The 23,061-nt window shown below is 40.4% G+C and overlaps 1 protein-coding gene across 2 annotated transcripts in view; it reads right to left on the reverse strand.

The window, feature by feature from the left end:
• Positions 1–6,332: 6,332 nt before the first annotated feature.
• MDFIC2 (MyoD family inhibitor domain containing 2) overlaps positions 6,333–23,061 on the reverse strand; it is a 51,575-nt gene continuing 34,846 nt past the window's right edge. Inside the window, exons 4-6 of one of the 2 annotated variants that reach the window (XM_068154419.1) lie at positions 17,503–17,571; positions 12,291–12,512; positions 6,704–6,963 (exon numbers count right to left, since the gene is read on the reverse strand). In XM_068154419.1, the coding sequence (XP_068010520.1) occupies positions 6,704–6,963; positions 12,291–12,512; positions 17,503–17,571 (551 nt within the window). Of the gene's footprint in view, positions 6,964–12,290; positions 12,513–17,502; positions 17,572–23,061 lie in introns of both variants that reach the window. The other variant, XM_068154418.1, reaches the window with a different exon arrangement.

A 23,061-nucleotide genomic window follows, 5' to 3' on the forward strand; every position in this document is an offset into this window, starting at 1 on the left:
AATATTATGGATTATTTTTATGTTGGAATTACATAAGTGTGCAGAGCTGCATGCAGTTGGCTTAATGTAGCTAAAAATATATCTCCTGATTTCCATTTGGAAAGGTAGCTGGATTTTTCCAGCTTCCCCTCTCAGTGATGACTTTATGGTGTGTATGAGTAACAGAATGTGTAGTAAAAGCAAGGGGTTTAAAATGGATTAATAGTTGATTATAACTTTGAGAAGATGAATAGTGATGCATGTCCTTCTCCAGTCCTCACTTTGAAGTGTGCTGAAACCCCTTACAGATGAAACTTATTTCAGAGAGACCATCTGTATGTAAACGAGGAATGAGTGAGCAGCCCATGAGAAAGCAGTAATCTTCAGGAGCTGGAGCAAAGACCCTCTGATGCTTCTCCTATATTCATACCTTGACTCCTTGGCTTCTGATGCAGCAGAAATCATAAGACAGGAGAAAACTATTTCTGGGAACGATAGGAGATCATGAGCTAGTAACAGCTGCCGAGAGTTGCATCACCCAAAGCTACTTCATCTCTTTCTGTGTCTTAATCCTTTACCCCTCTCTCTCTCTTTATATAAAAATATATACAGTAGACTTTAGTGAATACTGTACTACCCAAGAAAAGCTTCTTGGAGACAGATCTTTGTGGCTACATTTTTGATGTTCATGAAGTGCAGAGTGAGCTTTCCTATTCTGAAAATCCCTATCCTTGCATTTTAAACAACTGACTGTCCCTCTTAACACCAACCTTCAGCACAGTTTGCCCCCCCTCCAAAGTTTTTAGGAGCTGAACCTGGTTCTGTGGGCAGCATTGCTGTTTCCTGAGTAGAAGATTTTGTGTCTATGATGGTTGTATCAGGTGAGAAGTCACACTGGATCTCTGAGAGGATGAATGATGCATATATATTGCAACAAAGGAAAGGTGTCCCAGTAAATTAACTGCACACTTCTTATTTACCTAGAACAAGTACAGTATAAAAATGAGGAGCTTGTATGACACTTCCACTGGGATTTAAAAGGTTGTATAAGGTGGAATATGTTTTACAGCATAAACCCAAAATGTGAGTTTTCTTCTGCTGCTTCTGTCCCTGGCCTGGATGTTTTCTACAATGAACATGTCACTTTGGCTGTATTATCATATTTAGATTTGATTTGATTCCTGTCTTTTCTCAGCTCTGCTTGCTAATGGAATCACTCATGCTTTTTATACAGTTGATCTAAATAATATTTTCTTCACTGCTCACTGGCATTATTTTTCACTTCATAGAAATCATGGCAAAGCTGGAATATAAATTGAGTCTACATTTTAATTACATTGCTGGTGATCTCCTTGTGTGCTTGTATAGGGTAAGGTCTGGGGGGATTTCCCTCTGTTTGGTTTTTTTTTTACCATGGTCATTTTAATCTACTGTGGTATGAACATAGAATCATAGAATCAACTAGGTTAGAAAAGACCTCAAAGATCACCAAGTCCAACCTGTCACCCAAGACCTCATGACTACTAGACCATGGCACCAAGTGCCACGTCCAATCCCCTCCTGAACACCTCCAGTGACGGTGACTCCACCACCTCCCTGGGCAGCACATTCCAATGCCTAACAACTCTCTCTGTGAAGAACTTTCTCTTCACTTCGAGCCTAAACTTCCCCTGGTGCAGCTTGAAACATGTGAATGATTTGTTCAGTTGTGAGTTCTCTGAAAAGGAAGCAGACTTTTCCAGTATTATTTTGTCACTTAAACTGCTCTTCCCAGGCAGGACATCAAGAGAATGTCCATGAGGCATCTTTTCTTTTAGCTTTCTCTTTTATAACCAGGATACTCAAGTGGCCTGTGAACTGGCCTACAGCAAATTCAACAGTCTCTCTTCAGTGTGAGGAGAATAACGGCTCACCACTGGAAAGCACTAAAAGGTGGTCTGTTGTTCCAGCATTTTCTGATTTGTAGATTTCTTGGGTTTCAATTGAGAGCCGATGGATAGACACTTTTATTTCATGAAAATAGACTGTTTTTCTGCATATATCTAGAAAGAGGACATATTACATACTGCAACAACTGGCTATGCTTCATTTTATGCTTGCACAACCTTCACATTGACTTTAATGTCTGCAGGGTGAAGGGGCACAATGAGTGTGTCCCTTAAGAGTGGATTTTCTCCTTATTTTAAAAGGAATCTGAGATGCCAACTGCTACCTCAGGAGCACAAAGCCCTTTAGAGGAGCAGCAGATGCAGTTCAGCATTGCTCTTTCTAATGTGTTTCAACTCTGACCATGGAAGAAGTAGCTCTTGGGACAGAAAGTGCTCTGTTTACACCCAGACCTTGGCATTTTTCCTAAGGGTACCAATTATAATAGTGGTTTTTGTGATATGGGCACACATCCATTATGAGTTGGCTTGCACCCACTAACTCATTTTGCACAGGCCATGGAACATGCATCAGATGGCAACGATTCCTGTTCATGTGCAATGTTAAAGAATAATGAATTCCATGGAATTGTTCTGTTGTGCAGTTAAATGAACTATGCTAAGAGAAAGTGCAGTTTCTCAGTAATTCCCTCCCTTATTATTCTTTAAACCAGAAGAATGATAGATTATGAATCATGATTAATATTCAGTTACTGTGAATTATAGTGGAGCAGTGCTTGGAAATCCCAGCCTGTTTGTTAAACTTATTTTCTTGTGTAACAGGAAACTTACCTTGCACTAAAGAGACCTAATACAGAGCTTGACATGGATGAAGATTAAAGCAATGGGAACACCCATTTCAATGCAAACACCCATTTCGTGTAATTAGCTGAAAAGTTTAATAGACACATTCTTAGTCCAACACTATTGAACAGCTTTTGACACTGTACAAGCATAACAATTGGAGAGATAGAACAACAAATATCTTAATTATTCCCATATTTTGCTTTCTTCCTGAGAACTGAAGTCTTATAGAGTTTAGTCTTACAGCACTCAGCCTGAATCCCTAAGCAGTCCTGGAGTTAAGGCAGAGTTGTGTGTTGTCTTGATGTTTGCAAGATGTTGGTCATTCTGGCTGTGATTGCTTAAGTGAGTACGAAGGGTCAGAATGATCGAGGAAGCAGAGGAAAGCCAAAGTAGATAATGTGCTCCATCCTTGTGTTTTGGGAGTACATGGGCTGAATTTTGTTAACCCCATACCTAAAGGGACTCGTAGTGTGTATGGAGAGTAAGGCACCAGAATGACATTACAGAAGGACTCATGTTCAGTCAGAGAATTCAATTTCCTTTGAAATAACTGGTCTTTAACAATATTTAGCCGATGAAAGTTTCTACTGTGAAGAGTTTGCATCTTAATCTGTATTGTGTCCTGAGAACACGCAGAAAGCAGGTGAAAAAAATCATTTTCCTCACAAGGATCAGGCTGCTGGGTCATCCCTGGAGGTGTTCAAAAAAGGATGGGATGTGGCACTTGGAGCCATGGTTTAGTTGTCAGAAGTTGTTAGGTATTAGCTAATAGGTTGGGCTTGATGATCTCTGAGGTCTTTTCCAACCTGGTTGATTCTGTGATTTCCAAGAGGAGATCCTTAGAGAGCATCCTGTGGTCCCTTCCCGTGGAAGGTAGCAATATAACTCTTCGTTATTATCTCTGTCTCTCTCTTCCCCCAGCCAATCTGTCAGCGCATTTCTGGTGCCGAGGAGAGGCGTCGTGTCGGAGCGATGTTCCCGTTTGCAAAATGGTAACTTCTATTTGTTGTTCTGAGGAGCTGGTTTCACACACTGCGGAGCTGACATCTCTCGGAGAGCACAGCTGAGTCCAACATGTTCAGAACAGCCATCCACCCAAACGCCTCCTACTCAAGTGCTCAGACCTTCCTTCCCAGTAAATAAAAAATACAGAGACAGGCTTGGATTGTTCTAAGGCTTGCTGTTTCGTTGGAGTGTCTACCCATGTTCAGATCTGATAAATGGGTATTTCTTTGGCCTAGGAAGTCAGTTTAGTGTGGGAATAGGATGGCTCTCCAAAGAGGAAAGCCAGTATCTGGAATAGTGAATGGAAAAGTCTGACTGACTAGTGTCAATATATTCAAAGGGTTCCTGTGCGTCACGAAAATACAATGTTGTAATTAACAATTTTATGACAGAAAACAAAGACGTCATAAACTGCTGCCTCTACTCCATTCTATGAAATAACACATTTTTCAAGGTTTCAGTGCCCACACAGAAGGCCTCTGAAAATCTGCTTCCTAAGGCAGGAAACCAAGCACTGTGCCATTGTACACTGTAGGTGAGGAGATATTGTTGCATTATTGAAAATCCTGCCACTCACTACACAGCAGCTCTCAATAGAACCCACAGTGTGAGGCAGTTCATATTGTTGGGACATCCTGTCTAGCCATGGATATGGCCATGACCATTGTAATTCTGTCTTTGACCTTACCTGTGACCTATAGTAGACATGAGCTCAGTTTGCCAACCTATGGATTACAACTTGAAATGAAGCTCTTTTGAATAATGTGTCCTAGGAAAAGAGTTGAAAAAGAAAAATAAAATTGTCTCAGTAGTCTTTAATTCAGATCCCTGGATGAGGTACACACACCTCACTTGCCATGGGTGATACAGTGTGGACAATGTGTACTGCCTTGCAGGTTCAGAGCTGGAACAAGACATCCTGGCTTTCAAGGTAAGTTCCCCACCTCTGGACTCCACACTAGCCGCACTTTGGGATGTGCCACCTTCTGATTTCATATCTTGGCTTTCTTCCAGACATCACATATGAAATCTCCCCTTTTGGACAGCAGCATCCAGAGCAAAGAATGCCAGCTTGCATCTCTATCAGTACTTCTGTAAGAAATGATGTGTGGGACTAGTTTTCTCCTTTTCTGACTCTTAAATGCTTTAGGTCAGTGTCTTGCCCACTTACCACTTTGTTGAGGACAGTCTGGTAGAAAGTGGAATGAACCAAGCCTTTGCGGCTTGATACCCTGCACTGTGCGTGTAGCTGTAGGGCTTAGTATTGGGAAATATAGGATAAAAAGAATCTATGGGAGAGTACAAACTGGAGCATTAAAACTTGGCATTGTCTAGTCCATTGAGTGCAAACCACTGTCTCCTGGATGGTGACTGTTTGTGATTTTTAGGGTTGGATTCAGATCCAGTTGGCAGGCAAGCGCAGATGTGACAAGTACTAATGATTTTGTTCCTTTAGGTGGCTACAATTCATTATGTGACATCACGGCTAAAATAAGCAAAACTCTCTTACTTCCCATAAGTGTCCTGGAAGGAGCACAGGAGCCAGGTATGCTGGCCTGTTCACTGCTTTCCTGTGGTTTATTTTCCTTAGGTCACTAAGGTTTGTAAGACACTGTCCAGAGATGTTAGCAGTTCTACTTCTTGCTTTCTGACTTTCCAGAAACATGGAGGGAAAAAAAAAATAGTTATGTGCCAAGATTACACATTTGAAACTCAGTGGCTTTAATGATTTCAGCGATGCTGAATATCCCAGCATCTTGTCCTGGATTCTTGTTTGGAATCCCCCAGGTATTTCTGCACTGAGATCAGTAGGTACTTGGGGAGAAGTTTTAACGCTGATACAAAGCACACACTGTCTTTGGTGTTTGTAAGGATCTGACATGAGCAAGCAACTCTGTATTTTTGTGCTTAATACTTGTGTTCTGCACAGTCAGGCAGTTGAATTTACATGCTTTTGTTGTCAGATGTGTAATGTGCAATGTCTGTTTTCTTTTTACTAATCCGACCTGCCATCAGAAAAGAGATAGAGGGAGTTTGAAAGCACAACCAGGATAGATACTGTCATTTTGTAATCCTTTGTGCACAGGTGGAGTTGCCTGTTCCCTCAAAATAGGTGGCAATATTCTGCTGCTTGCAGAAATCTTACAAATGAAAACGAAGCAAGGAGGTACTGGTTATCCACACGGTAATTCTCCTCTGAAAGTGTGCAGTCAATTCCCATTTAGGCTAATTACACTTAAGGAGACCTTCCCTATAACTAATGAACAATGGGCATAAGCTGTTATCACACAACCATAGGCACTCACACTAATACACTGTCGAACTGCACTGCCCTCTTAAGATGCCTCCTCCACAAAATTCACTGGAGATTTTTAGAGACATTTGCTGTAATTACTGCTAGCATGGTTTCTAATTCATTTAATTTTCTTTTCTCCCTAAACTGGGCATATAAGTGTGTTTTAAGAGATTGAATAAATAAATTTTTAATTATAAAATGATGTTATATCATACATTATTAATGACAACCAACAATATGTAATACATGTTTAGGTATGACTCCATTAGGAAGATAAACTAATATATATCAGTCCTAAAATAATATTCTAATTTGTCCTATGTTTATGAATGGGGAAATCCATGTTTAAAGCCATTAAAGGTTTATAAAAGCCTTGAATTGACTCACAGATAAAGCATGGAGCACACTTGGCACTTAGGAATTCTTGTGTTGTGTGTGGCAAAGGAGAAGACCCTTTTTTTCCCCCCCTTTTATTGGTTTCAGCAGATTGTGAAATCATACAACCAGGATGGTACAGATCTACAGACCTCCAGGGTGGGAGCAGCATGAGGCAGGTAATCCTGGTTGGCAAACACTTTGGTTATTATTGTTATATGTAAAAACCCAACCAAACCAGAAACAACCCACAAAGTCCTTTGCACTCAGTTCACTTTCAGGCAGTTTTGGGGAATATTTGTCACTTATTTTCCTATTAGCGGTAGCAAACTTCTGAAATCTCCATGGCAAGTTCCAGGCATTCACCAGTCTCATGGCAGGACTCAAAAAGGCTGCAATCAATGTCACAGTCACAATTGCAATCGTTGTTGGCATGGTCTTCGTTGGAGGTCTGGTAGTATCTATTGGATGGACAACAGGTATCTATCAGCCAATGTTCACAGGTATCAGGCAGCATTATAAGAAAGTCCCAAAACTGGCAGAACAAGCAGGCCAGGATAAGTGTTGCACATTCATCTAAGAGAAAGGAAAAGCAACGAGACATAAGAAAAAGGGCAGGTTTGATTTCCCAGGTTCAGGCTAGTGTGACTACACAGAAACGAGATGCAAGACAGCACCCAGGGTAGGCTAAAAATACATTGATGATAATTGCTTCCATAAAGTCAGATGAAAGGAGTTATTTTCAACGTTGTTTGTTCTGGGAAAACATTAGCGACATGAAAATAATTTGAATGAAAATGCTCTGTGGCAGTGAAGTTCAGAGGAGCAAGTACTCTAAACCAACTTTATGGCTAGACTTGATGATCTTAAAGGTCTTTCCCAACCTAAGTGATTTTATGATTCTAGGCTTTTAAAGGGGTTGGATTATACATTTCAACACAGGGTTGAACTTCACGCAGACGGGATGCTTTGCTGGGGGATTTGTAATGCTACCTGACTAATGCACTTGGCACTGAAGTTAATTTTCTTTTTCATATGAGTTAGCAATTAAAGATAAAAATCATCAGGCTGTTCCTGCTGTTTTGAGGAAGGGGAAAAATAAATCAACAAAAAGCCCCAAACAAAAACTTTCAGGGGAATTTCTGCCTGCATACGAGTTCGGAGCTGAATCTTCCTTATTTAAAGTAATTCTTTTTGGGCTGGAAGTTTGTTATGGTCTGAATCAATCCTTGTTGGAAGTTAGCATACAAACATTTAAGGCTTTTGTGGAGGATGGATCAGGCCCTCAAACACTCCAGTTCTAGTTCTTGCTTTTCTTTGTGGTCAATCTGGATACATGGGATAGTATATCTTTAGCTCATGAATTACGTATGGCATCTGATCAAGGACTGAGAAGATCTTATTATGAAGACCAAATCACACAGGGATAAAAAAAATTTGAGTACAGATCCATTATCTCCTTGTAGTTTGATTTCTCTAAGCAGGCTGTTTCAGTAATAATGTTTAATGACAGTGAGACTGCCTAAGCCATGGAGCAAAAGCAAGTCTAGAGAACACTGACGGAGGGCAGCAAGATGATTGATTCTCAGCCCAAGATCCTTCCACATCACCGCCAGAATGGTTACCTCACTTTTTCACTCACAGACTGGTTAATTTTTGAAGGAAAATGAAAGTTTGGAAAACAGTGTGAGCAGTGCAACCAGTGAGCTGATTTCACACCTCTACTTGGCACTGGTGAGGCCGCATCTCGAATATTGTGTTTAGTTTGGGGTCCTTCACTACAAGGTGCTGGAGTGTATCCAAACAAGTGAAATGAAACTGGTGAAGGCCCTTGAACACAAGTCTTATGAGGAGCATTTGAGGAACCGAGATTGTTCAACCTGGAGAAAAGAAGGCTCAGGGAGATCTCTCTCTCTCTACAATTACCTGAAAGGAGGTTCTGGAGTCAGTCTGTTCAAACCAGAACAAGAAGAAACAGCCTCAAGTTGTGCCAAGGGAAGTTTGGACTGGATGTTAGGAAGAACTTCTTTACTGAAAGGCATTGGATTGGCTTGCCTAAAGAAGTGGAGTCACCATCCCTGAAGGTATTTAAGAGTTGTGTAGATGTAGTACTTAAGGATATAGTCTAGTAGAGGATTTGTCAGTGTTAGGCTAATGGTTGGACTCAATGATCATAAAGGTCTTTTCATACCTAGGCAATTCTGTGTTTGGGTGATGGTATCAACTTGGATGAGTGTCTGGAGGCAGTAAATATGCCTGAAAACATAGTCCCCATGAAAAAACAACATGGTAGTGCATTTGTTCCCCTCAGAAATCAACTCATTAAGTCCCACCTTTCAAACCATAGCATCTGGGGTGGCTGCCTTTGGGTGCAGCAGGCCTTGGAGCAGGTGTAAGATTCTGACTGTGTGAATCCAGTTGGAGCTCAGAGACTCAGACCTTTCAATTATGTTTTCTTTATTTTTCCCCCCCACCCCTCCTTGTTTTTGGAATGGAAAAATGCCTTTAAACAATCTGAATGCCTTTTCATTGGTTCTTCCAGGAAAGCATATGGTTATAACCACATTTCTTGCCCTAGGATGACTAACTGTGAACTCATTCAACTGCATTGGTTCTGTTGTGGCATTTTCCATCTCACGTAACATAAAGTTCACTGCCAGGAAGTTTCCAGAATTATGCTCTTCTTTTTTTGTTTTTTTTTTCCCTTCGTGAAAAACAAAATCAAAAAATCATTCTGTCTTCTTTATAGCAACAACCACAAAAACTAAGTCAGTTAAAGCAGGTAGCAAGAATAAACAGCATGTGATTGAACCTCTTTCTAAGTACCGTATCATCACCAATGTTATCAATTGTAATACTTATTTAAATGCATCAAGATCTATTTAAGTTCAGACAAGCACAAGTAACGCCTAAGTCAGCTCTGTGGAATAAGAATGACTAGATTTTGGTGATACTTACTAAATTCATGCTTATAATTTTTTTTTTTCCTAAATAAATGAACTGAAATGATTATAAAATGGAAACATTTTATAAGGTGACACTGCTACATTTAATTGCATGAAATCTGCACTGTAGAAAATGTAATTTTATCCGGTAGTCCTCGGTGTAATTAAGACTATTCTTTATACATACCTCATATTTATTAGATTTTCTTCATATACATAGATGTGAGAGACAAAATTCAAAGTTCTATATCAATTAAGGATCTTTCAGTGTATTTTTTTCCCCCTCTCCAAAGATCTGTTTTCTAATAACAGGGTTTTGTTGTTTTTTTTTTCCCCCTGAATGTGTTAACCATAATGGGGCTAATGTAATCTGGAGGGAATAGATATGATTCCTAGGGCTTCATCCAGGAAAGAAAGCACACAAAAAGCACAAGATTTTAATAAAAAATAGTGCTTCAGCACAGAGTCTGTGATGTGCAGTAAAGATGCTTTTAAATTCCCATCAGAGCACACACCATGAACTGTGATAATGGATGTAACACATTTCGAGAAATCTGCATGTGTGAGGCTTTTTTTTCCTGTCCTGTTTTAAGTGGGGTAATGTATATAAATAATAGATATTAGCAATTAAACATCCATTCCTATGCATTAATTTATATATTTGAAAATAAATTAGCCACAAACTGCATAAAAGCAGATGAAATCTCCTGTTTTCTTCTCTGTTTTCCCTGCTGTTTGCAAAACGGCATCACCGCATTTATCTCAGTGAGAACAATGACCTCAGCTCTCATTCTCTCCATTAGTAGATTAATTAGCACAAAAGAAGAACTTCTAAGGATTTTGCTAGCCTGCCTCCTCTCTAAATTTTCCTGTTCTTGTTTCGTGCCTGTCAGCTCTCCCTCTGCTCATGCAGATGACACCCTGATTGAACCTGGTCCACAGCTCACTGAGGCCATGATGGTCACCCTCAGTGAGATCCATAAGCTTTGGATTTGTTCCTGTCTGAGAACAGGAAAATAAAGAATCATTGATTTCCTCAGCTATTGCTCTGCCTTCAGAGGTTCTCCATGCACCAGCAAGCAGGATTTGGCCTTGTGTGTGTGGAATAAGCATTAAGTTGTCAGAGTAGAGTAAGTAGAGTATGCAGTGACAACCACAAATCTGGCTTCCTTCGGTTTTCTTGGCTTCCATCCAGCCCTTAACATTATTAATTGAGCACAGATTGGGGTTTTTGTTAATTTCCTTCACTTTTAGCTTTTTTAAGGAGTATGAAATCTGTTATTTATGTCACATGGTACACACCTGTGTGCCAGTTATGGCTATGGGGCCGTATCAGATAGTGTTTGGAATAAAGGACATGTCCCTTAAATGAAATAAATGCTTCAGATCTTCAAGGAAATTCAACATATTCTGACAGATGTACCAGAGACATCCCTTTTATTACAGGATCGGTGATACAGTAGAGATGGTAATGTTCCTGGAGAGCATGGTGGTTCGTTATGTTGATCTGTATTTGGAAATTCTTAATTTAGGAACAGTTAAGCAATATTTGTGATAGATTCCAACTCTGTTGGATAGAACACACTAATCCATCCTTGCAAAAGACACACGTAAGAAACTTAAAAAATGCTTCACAAAAGCCCTTCCCCACTCCACCCCCACCCACTGGAATAACCAGAAATAGCTGGTTCTCAGCAGAACTCCACTAAAATCATGGGTGTTATATTATTTAGATTAACAGGAGTCGTGCCACTTATTGCATGCCTGTAATAAATGTTTACAACCCATTCTATTCCCCAACTCTTGGTTATATTATTGCCTCTGAAATTCTCACAAAAGCAAATGCAAGGATTCAGCTCTCTACCTTGTGCTTTTACACGGTAAAAAGGATCAGCTCCTTTTCAGGAAAGGTAAATCAGTGGTGATTATTAGCCCCAGAGCAAGTTCTGTTTTAACAATGTCCATTTGTGAAAATGCACTTGAACTATTGGGCTTCTGCTGCAGTTCTGGTTTGTAATTTCCTTTCACAGCACTTTGTTTTCAAATATATTCTTTTCAAAACTCAGAGCACACTGAACTAACCAGGAGTCCTGTCCATGTGGATCCACCTGGCCCAGTTTCTGAAGAAGCAAGGCAGAGTATGAAGAGAGCTCCTCACTCTGACCTATGTGAGTTTTGCATTGCAGTCAGCAGAGGGAGGTTGTGTTGATGGGTCAGCAGACTGGCAGGGTTGGATGTAATGGTCATAGAATCATTTAGCTTGGAAAAGATCTTTGAGATCATTGAGTCCAAACATTAAGCCAGCACAGCCAAGTGTGGTACCACTAAACCATGTCCCTAGGCACCACATATACACATCTTTTAAATACCTCCAGGGATGGTGACTCAGCCACTTCCCTGGGCAGCCTGTTCCTAGGCTTAACAACCTTTAGGTGACAATTTTTTCCCTCTTTGAAAGCTCCCCTGGTGAAAATTGAGGCCATTTCCTCTTGATCCATACAAGAACTGCATATATAAGTCCAACATGCTGACCACCAAATTCAGCATATTAGAGCAACCACAACAGCTGCCGTGGTACCCATGGCAATAGCTTCTGCTACTGGGAGATATATGTCCATGTGAAGTATCTTTTTATCTGATAATGACACTAGTACCTCCGTGGAAATGCTCATTACAGAACTACAAAAGCACTGTTGCACCATAGGCTCCAAGCTCCTCTTCTATGACTTTAATCACTGACAATTTATAAGACCATCTGCAGATTCTCATCTATCACAAAAAAAAATGTCTGCAGGGCAACTTAATGCTGCTTTTGGCTATGTTCTTGAACTTCCTGTTCAGCACGTGAGCTTTTATTCTGAGTTAGAGTTACAGAGTGCTCTTGCAATGGGCATTATTTATATTTATGTGGGCATAGATTTGAATCAGCTTAGGGGTGATCTGTTTCATAAAACATACCATCACTGTCTCTCTGATGTACTGATGCGTCATCCTCGATGTAAGTGAATTCTCTGCATTTCTCCAGGGAAGCAATGGATGATGTGCTCGCAGCTGACAACTTCTTCTCATTTTTGGTACCCTTTGATGAAGTGTCTGTGATGCTGAATTCTGCCACGGAACTCATAACAATGCCTTTCATAGGCTTTTCATCTGTGTGTTTTTCATTTGTAAGCTGGTTACCTGGTGGGATTAGGGAAAAAAAGAAAGAAGAAAAGAAGAGAAAACTTGTTTGTGATACTAAGGCAGAGATCTGAAAGAATAACATATGCAGAATTTCCAAGCCTACAGCTGTTTACTTCCAAAGCCTACCCTTCCTTACCCAGTGGTGTCAGCCTCTTTACACAAGCAAAGTTTATTCATAGTTTAAGTATTTTTGAGCTTGCAATTCTAAGGTTTTCTCTTAAACCCAGGGGACTTAAAGGCTGAGTAATAATTCAGTTCCACTGGGCGGGATCAAGATAGGAGAGAGAACAGAACCATGACATCTATTTCAGATGTGATCTCCTAACTAACTTCACTTTGTGATATAAAAGAAGGCAAAATAATTATCTTGTTATTTTTCAACAGCAGCTCTGTTTCCTTAAATTTACAGCCAACAATGTGTGTGTAGGTGGTACCTAGGTGCAGATGTGCCAGCTCACCATGTCTCATAATCTTGTAGCAAAGAAAGCCAGATGGTCTCTGTTTAACATCCAGATACATTATTTCATAACTTTATCCACACTTACGGTGCTGGCCTAGAAGTCACCTAGAAGATGGGATACTTCACATGCTGTCAGTGTGCCAGAGAGGCAGCTCAGAAAACAGAGGAGAGCTTAATTTTAAGTCCTAGATAGGGGAAAGGTTAAGAAGAATTCTGAGCTCAATTTCTTCTTGAAGAACTTCTCAGGAACAGATAAACATGGGCTGATATATCATTTCATTTACTCTCCAAAGTGATCAGGAAGCCAAGAAACACAGTCATTCTCTCTATGGCTGGGATGATAAAACCTCATCAGTTCTTATCTGCAGCTGATTAACTCCTGCACCTCACATCAAGCACAGCCTCACTTTTTATCTTACTTAAATCTTGTGATATGCTTGCTCTTGAGTGACATACAGAAAATCAATCCTTACAAACATCTCCGTTTTGCAAGCATTACTTTGTGAGAGGAACAGTAAATGCTCTAAAGCAGTTAGTCTGTGTCTGCTGCAAGGACCTGAAAGAGAGACACTTCATATCTCTTGGGTTTTTTTCAGGTACTTTTGATCCCTGACATGTATCAAGGTAAATCCAAGTGAGAGAAATGTGGATGAGACTACAGTTGTGTCCTGTAGTATCCTTGGAGCTAAAAGGAGGAAATGTGTATTGGATGAGTGGGTTGCAAGGTAGGTGCAAAATCACTGAGATCCTTGGGCTCTAAGTTAGGGGAAGCAAGGATTTGAGGTCTAACTGATATCTAGAGCAAGCCCAGTGAAGGCCATGAAGGTGGTGAGGGGTGTAGAGCATCTGCTGTATGAGGAGAAGCTCAAGAAGTTTGACTGGCCTGCAGAAGTGAAGGTAGAGAGTGGTGCTGAATGCTGTCTTCCACCTCATAAACAAGGTAATGGATAAGCCAGACCCCAGTGTAACCCTGTAGTGCACAGAGGTAAAAGGGCAAGAAGCCACTATCACAAGCTTAAGAAAGAAAACTTGGGGTTGGATATGGGACCAAATTAATCTCCACGGAAGATTTAAAGTATCAGAATAGCCCTTGGTGAGGCTGGAAAAGTGTGAGGAGCTCAGCTAGGCGCTTTTGTCATCAGCCTGCTCTTACTGCAGGGTTAGCCCTGGTTTAAGGCAAAAGCCAGACAAAGTAACTTCTAGTTCTTTCCAAGCTGATTTTCCTATGATTTCTATTAATTTATTTACTTACAGAATGAGTGAATAATCATTCAAAATTTACTCATAGTGAGATTTTATGCTGGTTTAGATCATCTTCATGGTAGTGAAATATGTAGAAGCAGAAAAACATGATAAAGTTGAGCAGAGTAAGACCTTGGGAGAGGATAAGAAGAAATACTAAGCTATCATTTTCACTTTAACATTAAATCATTGCTTTAAAAATGTGTGTTGACAGATGTTTTGGCTTGATTTTTAACTTCTAATAATGACAAAGTATACTATGTAGGAAATGTGGATTTTTCCTGTCCTGGAGAGTTTACAGTTATGCCTGAGGCAAGGAGCAACAGGTGCAATAGAAGTGAGGATAGGAGAAAGAAAGAGAGAAGTGGCACAGAGAAGAGTCTTAGAAACCTACAACTGTCAGATTTTATGAGTGTTATGGTGAAGAAAAGCCACAGGCAAGACTTGGGAAGGACAGGAGAGGCAGTGGCTCCCTGGGTGTGGCCAACTAGTGCAAAGCACAGTCGTGCACACCTGTAGGTTGGACACTTGGTCACAGGAAACCACCATCCTGGGCAGAGCACAAACTACCATCCTGGGCAAAGCACATCTAATTTTTCCCATCTGTGAGAGTTTGATGATGGTTCTCCCACCAGATTAAGTAAATACAGCTTCCCCCCCCTCCACCCCCTGATTTCTTGGTTAATGTCTTACGTCTGAAATGTGAAAATTCACATATTTTGGATGTACTTATGTGTCCACTAACAACTGCTTTCCAGTGTTTATAAATCAATGCCATACCAAAAATTTTCCTGCACTTTCATCCAGTACCATGCAGCCTCCAGGAACAGTTGTGCTAATTGGAGTAGCAGAGCTTTGGAGGAAGCGATGTCCCGCTCATGTATTGGATTTATTGGACAGTAACTGATTTGTGAGTCCAAAAGACAAATGCCCCACCTGTTATTCAGGTGTCAATCTTACAAATGGATTTTGTTTGTCTGGGCTGAGAGCTACACACAGATCAGATTGAAAGATGTAAGCAAGGATGATGATTTCTATCATTTTTTTCTTTCAAAAAAAGTCTAAACCAGATCTATTTTAAATTGCAATATATCCCTTGACTTCCCCATCTCTGCTACAATACATTGGGCCCACAGAATGCATTTAAGCATTCAACAAACGAGACTGAAGAAAGAAAATCAGACGGAAGTAATCAGTAAATGCCAGACTAGCATTTACTGTGTCCATCGACTTCTACTATTCATGCTTTGAGTCAATTTTTATTCTTGAAGTGCTGTTGAAGAGAAATCAAAACCAGAAATAGAAAGGCATAGATATAACCTGAATTTTTTTTTTCCAATACAGCACCATCAAACAAAAGGGTAACAAAAGCTGTCATTCAAGGGCTCTTCTGTTTGTTAAAGCATACTACATCTTTGAAAATACATTTCAGTGTCAGACTTTTAGTTTGAAAAGCTCCCTTTAAGTAATGTTATACTTGTCTTGTGCAGCTAGATCAAGTCTTCATACAGTCACCGTAACAAGCAAGTTGCTATGACAAGTGAGATCCTTGCTTCCACCAAACAGTGTGATAGAGGCTAAAGCAGTGTACAATTATAGGTCTCCATTTCATTTTTATGCAATTACCTCCAGTTCAGCCGTGGGTCCATCCACATTATGTCTTTTATCAAGTTAATGTTTGCACAAAGTGTCTAAAGAAACGAAGATTATTCTAGAACAGCATAAAAAAATATTAACAGGGCTTTGTTTTGTTTTGTTTTGTTTTTTCTGTGTTGCTGCATGTAAAAGTAGTGGTTGAGAGTTTGGAACAAATAAGTGGAGCCAAATAGTCTTAAAAATAGGTTTTGTACAGTATTGTTGATGATTACTATAAAATGAGGATGCAAAAAAAGAATAAAATGACAAATGGAGATGGGCAGAGGGTCAAACTTTGTTGCTATCTTTTAAGGGCCTGTGTTCAGCTTCAGATATCCAGCAATGTCTGTGATTTTAATGTGTAGGAATCATCTACTGAAGTGAATTAAAAGGGAAAAATAAACAGAAAGTGATGAAGAAAGCACAGATTATTCAGTGCTAGACTGCTAGGCAGAGGCAGCTAGAGGTAAACCCTCAGAGTGTGCCATTTTAAAATAGTATCATGAGGTAGCAACTTCCTCTTATGGGGAAGCTGGGGCTTGCCTCGGCTGCTGCAGTAGAAGCCTGGGATTGTTCACCCATGTTTATGTTAGAGACAGTCTCAATGCACACAGGAAATCTTTAGGTCTTTAAAGTTAGGTGTTTGGGACAGCTGACTACAATGTCTGAATTCCTGAAAGCGTAAAGTAAATAGCTTACTTTCCACTGATGCCATCCTCAGATTTCTCTGGTTAATAGTTAGGAGCAGTGGTATCAAGACTGGCACTTACAGTAGGTCCCCTCACTTCTATTTCTCTTCCTTGGCTTAGGCACAAACCAGGGTCTTTCAGCTCTGGAAAATCAGAGGTTGGAGCTTCCTAGCATGCTTTTGAAATTATCTTCCATAGTGGCATATAAGGGTTCTAAGCCTGGTTTTGACAAGGAATGTGGGTAAGAGGTGCTCTGTTCTGCTGTATAGGAACTGCAGCAGTATGGATAATGCTAAAGAGCTGTTTAGAGCAACTGGTCAGGGTGAGTCGCCACTGAAAGAGAAGAACTGATCTATCACTCTATATAGGGCTCATAGATGTCTTACAAACAAGGGACAAGGGAGTCTGTGACTCTACTCACTTGTGGCATTTGTTCCAAATCCATCTAGACAGTGGCCTTTTGCCTCACACCCCTGTGGCAAGGAGACCCAAGTGTTAATGCTGAGGTGTGTTTAGGATACATAACTTTTTACTATTACCATGAAGCATCTTTGCGTGTTGGTGCAGTGAAAGAACCAAGGGAAGGCCTGGCTGACCTCCCTGCCATTCATTATCCCATGCACCACTGTCACTACCTGTCTGTTTAATATATCACATGCTCATCACTGAAAGAGCTGTGTGCCATGTCCATTCAGTCCCGAGATGAAGCAGGCAGGGCTCCATCAGACCTGATGGATGATAATTTGTAAGTATAAAGGCTCGAACTGAGCTCATTTGGTTTCAGAAGACTCACAGCAAAATGAAACCCAAACCCCAGGTTTTGATGGCTGTGTTCCAAAAAGGAAAACATAAAAAGAAAATCAAAATATGTTTTCTTGCCAGTTTAAAGGACATAATTTGTCTGCCAGCAGCAACAGGAGGGGCTGCCAGAGGTGACACATGCCTGGGGCCAGCAGCTTACCTGGATGGACCTCGCTGCTCAGTGTCACCCTGGGGAGTGCCAGGAGTGGCAGGGAGCTGGTGCAGCTGTCTTAGTGGAAGAACAAAGCAACACTGTAGAGAAAAACTGCAAATAAATGTGATTTGGTGCATGTTTCAATCCGAGCCACTTAGAGACAGCCATTCATTAACTTCAAGAATTGTGCTTTGGAGGCAAATAGAAGCTAGTGAGCTTCCTTGCAGAGGAGGTTACATGGGGTGGTTCACTGTTTCCGTTTCTCTCTGCCTCATTTTTGGAAAGGAAGCCAAAAATAAAATGAGAGAGAAAGTTTTGTCTGAGAAGAGGGAGAAGATCACTGGGAAAAACAGAAGTTCCTGTTTCAGGTAGGTACAGAATCTTTTGAGAGTCCAAAGGTCTGAGATGGGGCATTATGCATGCCAAACACCCCAGAGTCTTAGATGAGGTTCATAAATCATCAGTAAAGGAGAGTAGAAATGGCAGCCCAAACTCCAACCTCCAGGGCTTGGGTGTCTTGGTGGACAAGATTCCTATGGTCCTTGTAGTGGCAAGCCCAGGTTGCTGAGCTCCCCCACCTCTGCTGTGCTTGGCAGACCATCCAACTCCATGAATAGGGCTTGGAGACTTGAATCTGTTTTTCTCTTCTCTCTCCCAGGGTCCAGCAGGTAAAGTAGGAGGGGCTGTGGGACTGCCCCTATAGTGAGTGCAGCAGATGGAACAAACTCCATTGGAACTGCTTTCATCCACACAGGAAAGTCCAGGGGGAGAGTAACCATCAGAGCTAACCTGAAGCAAGCTGCTCTAGACTAATATATCATGGATGCTTGCACAGTTTGGTGCCCATTCCGTTTTGCTGAGCTCAGGAGTAAGGATACTGAGGATTTAGAGACTGTTTATTTTTGCCATAAGGAAACAGGAAATAGTACACAAGGTTATAAATATATACTGGGCTTCATATGACATCATGGACTTGTGCAAGCGCTTCTCCTCTGATTTACGATGGTGGACTGGTAATTCACAGGAGCTTTGGGTTTGCTTTATTTTGCTGTTGCAGTCACAAAGCTAATGGTGCAATCCCGGGAGGGGCTATTTTATCAATAGTGAATTTTTGACCTCATTGCATACATTTTAGCTTTATGAATTAGTGACCCAGCTGACTGTAAAGCCTTCTACTGGCTTATTATAAATCTATCACAGGACTGGCAAAAAAATTTTGGCCCAGATCCTAAACTCTGACAGGCATGTGTTGATGGACGGCGCAGCAAGCACTTCCACTAATATTTCTCACTAATTATACCATATATAAGAAAAATGAATGAAGCCAATGTTTATATGCAGCTTTAACTGCTTTTGATACAAGAAAGCAACACAATCCCTAATAAATTTTCACCTTCAACATTTCTATTCATTATAAATTTTACCATGATGAATGAAGTTAGAACTGGAAAGGGAGGGGGTTCATCTTGAAATCTGTTCAGTGAATGACTGAATTTACTTCCCTTCCCCAACTTGTGTTGAGGAAGGAGGGAACAGATGGACACAGGAAGAAGAGGGAGGCGAGTGCGGAACGAAGGAGATGGGTGAGGAACAGATGGAGCCGGGGGAAAGCAAAGAGAAGAGTCAGCAAGGATGATAGGAAAGTTTTCCACTTGACCTTGAGTTGAAATGAAGGTCTGCATACACCATGGGCAGTTAGATTTTGGGATGTATCTTTCTTTCTCTGTAGAACATCTCAAATTCTTGTGGGCCATCCCAGCAGCCTGGTCCACCCCAGGTGATCTGCAGAACCAGATACTACATTTTTCTCAAGGGGATGGCTGCTGCAGAAGGGCATCTGTAGTATGTTCCAGTCCTACAATGGTAATGGCAGGGGAGAAATATGTAGAAATGCAGTACCAAAAATGGATTGGGATGTGGTAAGTTAACCCAGGTATCTGAGCCAACCCAGAAACTGGAGCTTAGGATTTTGGAGAGGTATCCTATGCCTTGTTTGTTAGGGTCCAATGGCTAAAATACTCAAAGCGATTTATGATTTTACCTGCTGAAAGTAAGACATCTGAGATGGCCCGATTTTCAGAATATGTTGAGCATCTGTGCTTTGAGGTGTATTGAATTATATAGCCCAAATCACCAGTAAGTCTTGGAAAATCTTGATTATTTTCTTAATTCTATTAAATTGCCTGCACATAGTCCACCCGTTCTGGCTTCACTAGCTGAAGAATGGAAGAGGTGAAAGTTAAATATTGGCCATGTGTGTCATTCTCTTTGAAGAAAATGGGAGCCATGTGCACTCACCTAACAGCAAAGTTTGGCCCCAACTATGATTTCACAGCTGGGCCCTAACTTCAGGAATGCCAAAGCACTAAATGACTCAATTGGAGTAATCTGATCAATGCCGTATTTTCAGGGTGGATTTAAACTGCACACACAGCAAGAGCAGAGTTCGTTTTCTTCCCTCTCCAAATCACTTTTCTCGGCAGATTTGATGGCATAAAAATGAAGTTTTGTTCCCACCACACAAATAAGGGAAATGGCAGAAAATGTCTGTCGAGGCAAACGCACAGCGTTACGTCCTTTTTTCTTTTTGGGAGGCTGCTGAAGAAAACGGCTTCATGAATTTTGACTGAATAAAAGGTTCCTTTAAGGGATTTCAATAGGTGACATGGAAAAAAAAAATACATGTTAATCCGAATGATCAAGACAATGGAGGTTAAAACTGTTTTGAAAATATGTTTCTTTTATAGATCTCAGCTGTTGGAAGAGTTACAGAATAAATATACGGTAGTGCTGACATTCGGTGCTGTTTCATCTCAGCAAAAAAAAGGGGTTTTTAATAAAGAAAATTCTTTGCAAGGAATGCTTTCTGCAGTCAGTCTTCCACAAAAAAAATAAAAAAAAGGGGGAAAAAAAAAAAAAAAAAGGAGGTTCCCCCCCCCAGTTTAATAAAATTAATTTATGTCATATTGATATGTCGATATGTTTTTCAATAAACTTTTTCACAGAGGGTTTTTTTTCCCCCCTCCCCCTTTAAATTCCCTTCACTTTAAAAATTATAATTATATGTCTTCCTCCCACTTTGAAAATGGCACAAGGTGCTCATTTGCAGAGCTCTACTGTTCAAATCTTCACTGAGAATAGAAATGTCATGACTCAGTTAACAATGCTTTATTATTCACATTGATCTTTTTTTATAGTGTTCTTTATCTCAAAAACATTGTAAATCAGATATCTTCCTCCCACTCTTTTGTTCATTTGCAAATTTTTATTATTCTAGTTTAAAAAAGCAATGGAGTGTCAAGAGTCAGTGTATATTGTTTATGTTCTTTTTTTTTTTTTGTGCTTTAAAATTACTTTTAACTATAAAAAGTAAGATGTACAGTGGGGGGGGTGGAAAAAAAGAAGAAAAGGTGGATTTAAGGATGCTTTAAAAAGAATTGAAGGGATTAGTCTGAATTTTATGTTGTTCACTTACACTTTAGAGTTGTAATCAACTTTGCAAGAAGAGGGACCAAACTCTTCATGAAAAGGTTTCTATGGGCTAATTCAAAAGTGTCTATTGCATCAGACATCATCTTCTGTGTTAGATGCTGGACATAATTCATGCTTTCAAGGAGCACAATAGCAAAATTCACAACTGTTTTGGTAGTGGTGCTCGGAGACCTCCGCTTTCCTTTGCTCTCTGTCTGATCTTGACACCAGGTCCTTGAGAGTCCTCAGCGGATAAGCACCGAGATAAATCATTGGATTTTCACAGGAACCTCACAGTTCTGACATCAAGTGTTAGCTGCAGCAGAAACCTATCCTCAGCTGGCCAATAGGCAATGCAGTCACTGAGGGCCATGGACCAGGGTGAGGGATATGGCTGTGCATGCTCCAAAAGCTCTTAACATTGGTTTCTAGATTGGAGCTTCCAAGTTATACTTCAGCCACTGTTTTCTTTCCTACTAAGCATTTCTGCATTTATTCTGTATTTGTCTGTATTAATGTCCTGACTGTTTTGATAGAATGAAATGCCATCCATGAAATAAATCCATGATATTAATTGAGGTTAGTCCAGGGAGCAGCAGGATCTTGCTGTCTTTCATGTGCTTGCTGATAGGTAAGTTGGGTTTTTTTTTGCTGTTGTCTTTTATTCTTTTGTCTCTTCTGAATTAATTTTCTCCAGTTTATGGCTAGGGCATCCTGGCACCCTGTTGTTACTACCACAGCTCTTGACAAAGATCATCCTCTTTGGGAGTCCCTGAGAGGGAGTGAATATTTCTGAAGTTGAATTTAAGTCCCAGATTGGATTTTTGGCTCTTGTAAGTGGTGAAGCATCCCTAAAAAGTGTTTGTAAAGAAAAAATAGAATCTTCTTTATATATTCTTTTGTTTCTTTCTTTCTTTCTGTCTCAAGGCTGTGCTCTTCTGACATTTTGCTAAAGGGATAATTAAACTCAGAACAAGTAAGTCTTGAATTGAACCCAAACTGAAAATACACAGTCACATCTTTCCCCCTCCCAGTGAAGGGCTAAGATCTAAGTGTTTTAGCAATGTCAGTAGATCACCCCAGTAACCATACAGCTATACCAGTGGTTGTCCCTTCCCTGGACTGCAGGGCTTTGGGATGCCCAGCCCTATGCAGAGCCCTTGAGAACCACACTGATGGGGCTATATGGACATTCCACATTGAGTGCTGGGAAAGCTCCATCCTAGCACTCACATTACAGGGATAACTCAAAATTCTCAAATTCTCTTAATTCTGCAGGTTTTCAAGATGGAGATTTTTATGCATTATCGTATCTGAACTGGTTGTATTGCTTTCAATTAAAGGAAAAGCAAACTTTATTATTATTACATTACTTGCCTCAACAGCACTGCTGCATTAATTCAGTCTTTCTTCCTTCCTTCCTCTCACAGCTAATTACTCATCCCATCAATGAGGTTAAGACCTGCTGCTGGTATGATCAAGTTTCAGAAGCAAAATCCCTACCAGAATGGAGTGGCCAGAAGTCGACAGGGCTTTATTTAACAGGGCTTTATTTAACATGCTGGCACAGTAACTAAAGGTAGGTCTCACCTACGGGCATCCTTGTGTAAATGCTCACTCTTTTTAGTTGGGAAGTACATAGGTAATGTAAAACCAGAAAATACTGAGTTTATTACAAAAGAGAGGGCTTTTTTTGTATTCCCCCCCCTGTAAAATTCTGTGTTGTTAAATTTGGAAAGCACTTTAAAGTGTCAGTTTTATTTTTGGTAAGCAGTATCTATTGAAAAATGAAAATATCAGAGGGATCTCTAGGCAGAATTTGTGAACTTTCCAATGAAAAGACAGCACAGTGTCTTCTTTTCATGTTCCCAGGTCTTTGGCAACTCTGCCACTTTCAGAATGACACTGAAGTTATGTGCCAAGGGTTTATTCCCAAAGCAGGTATTACACACAGCTACGGACACAAAAAAATATCCTTTCACAGCGCTAATGCCTGAGGAGCTCTGAGGCTGTCAGCATTTTGATTTGGTGGGGAGAACACCATCAAAACCACATATATTCTTAAAATAAATCAAAATTATTTAAACACCATCA

This window comes from Melanerpes formicivorus, unplaced genomic scaffold, assembly GCF_026170545.1.
Source record: "Melanerpes formicivorus ecotype bairdi unplaced genomic scaffold, bMelFor1.0.p_v2 SCAF_28, whole genome shotgun sequence".
In the NCBI taxonomy this organism is placed as follows: Eukaryota; Metazoa; Chordata; class Aves; order Piciformes; family Picidae; genus Melanerpes; species Melanerpes formicivorus.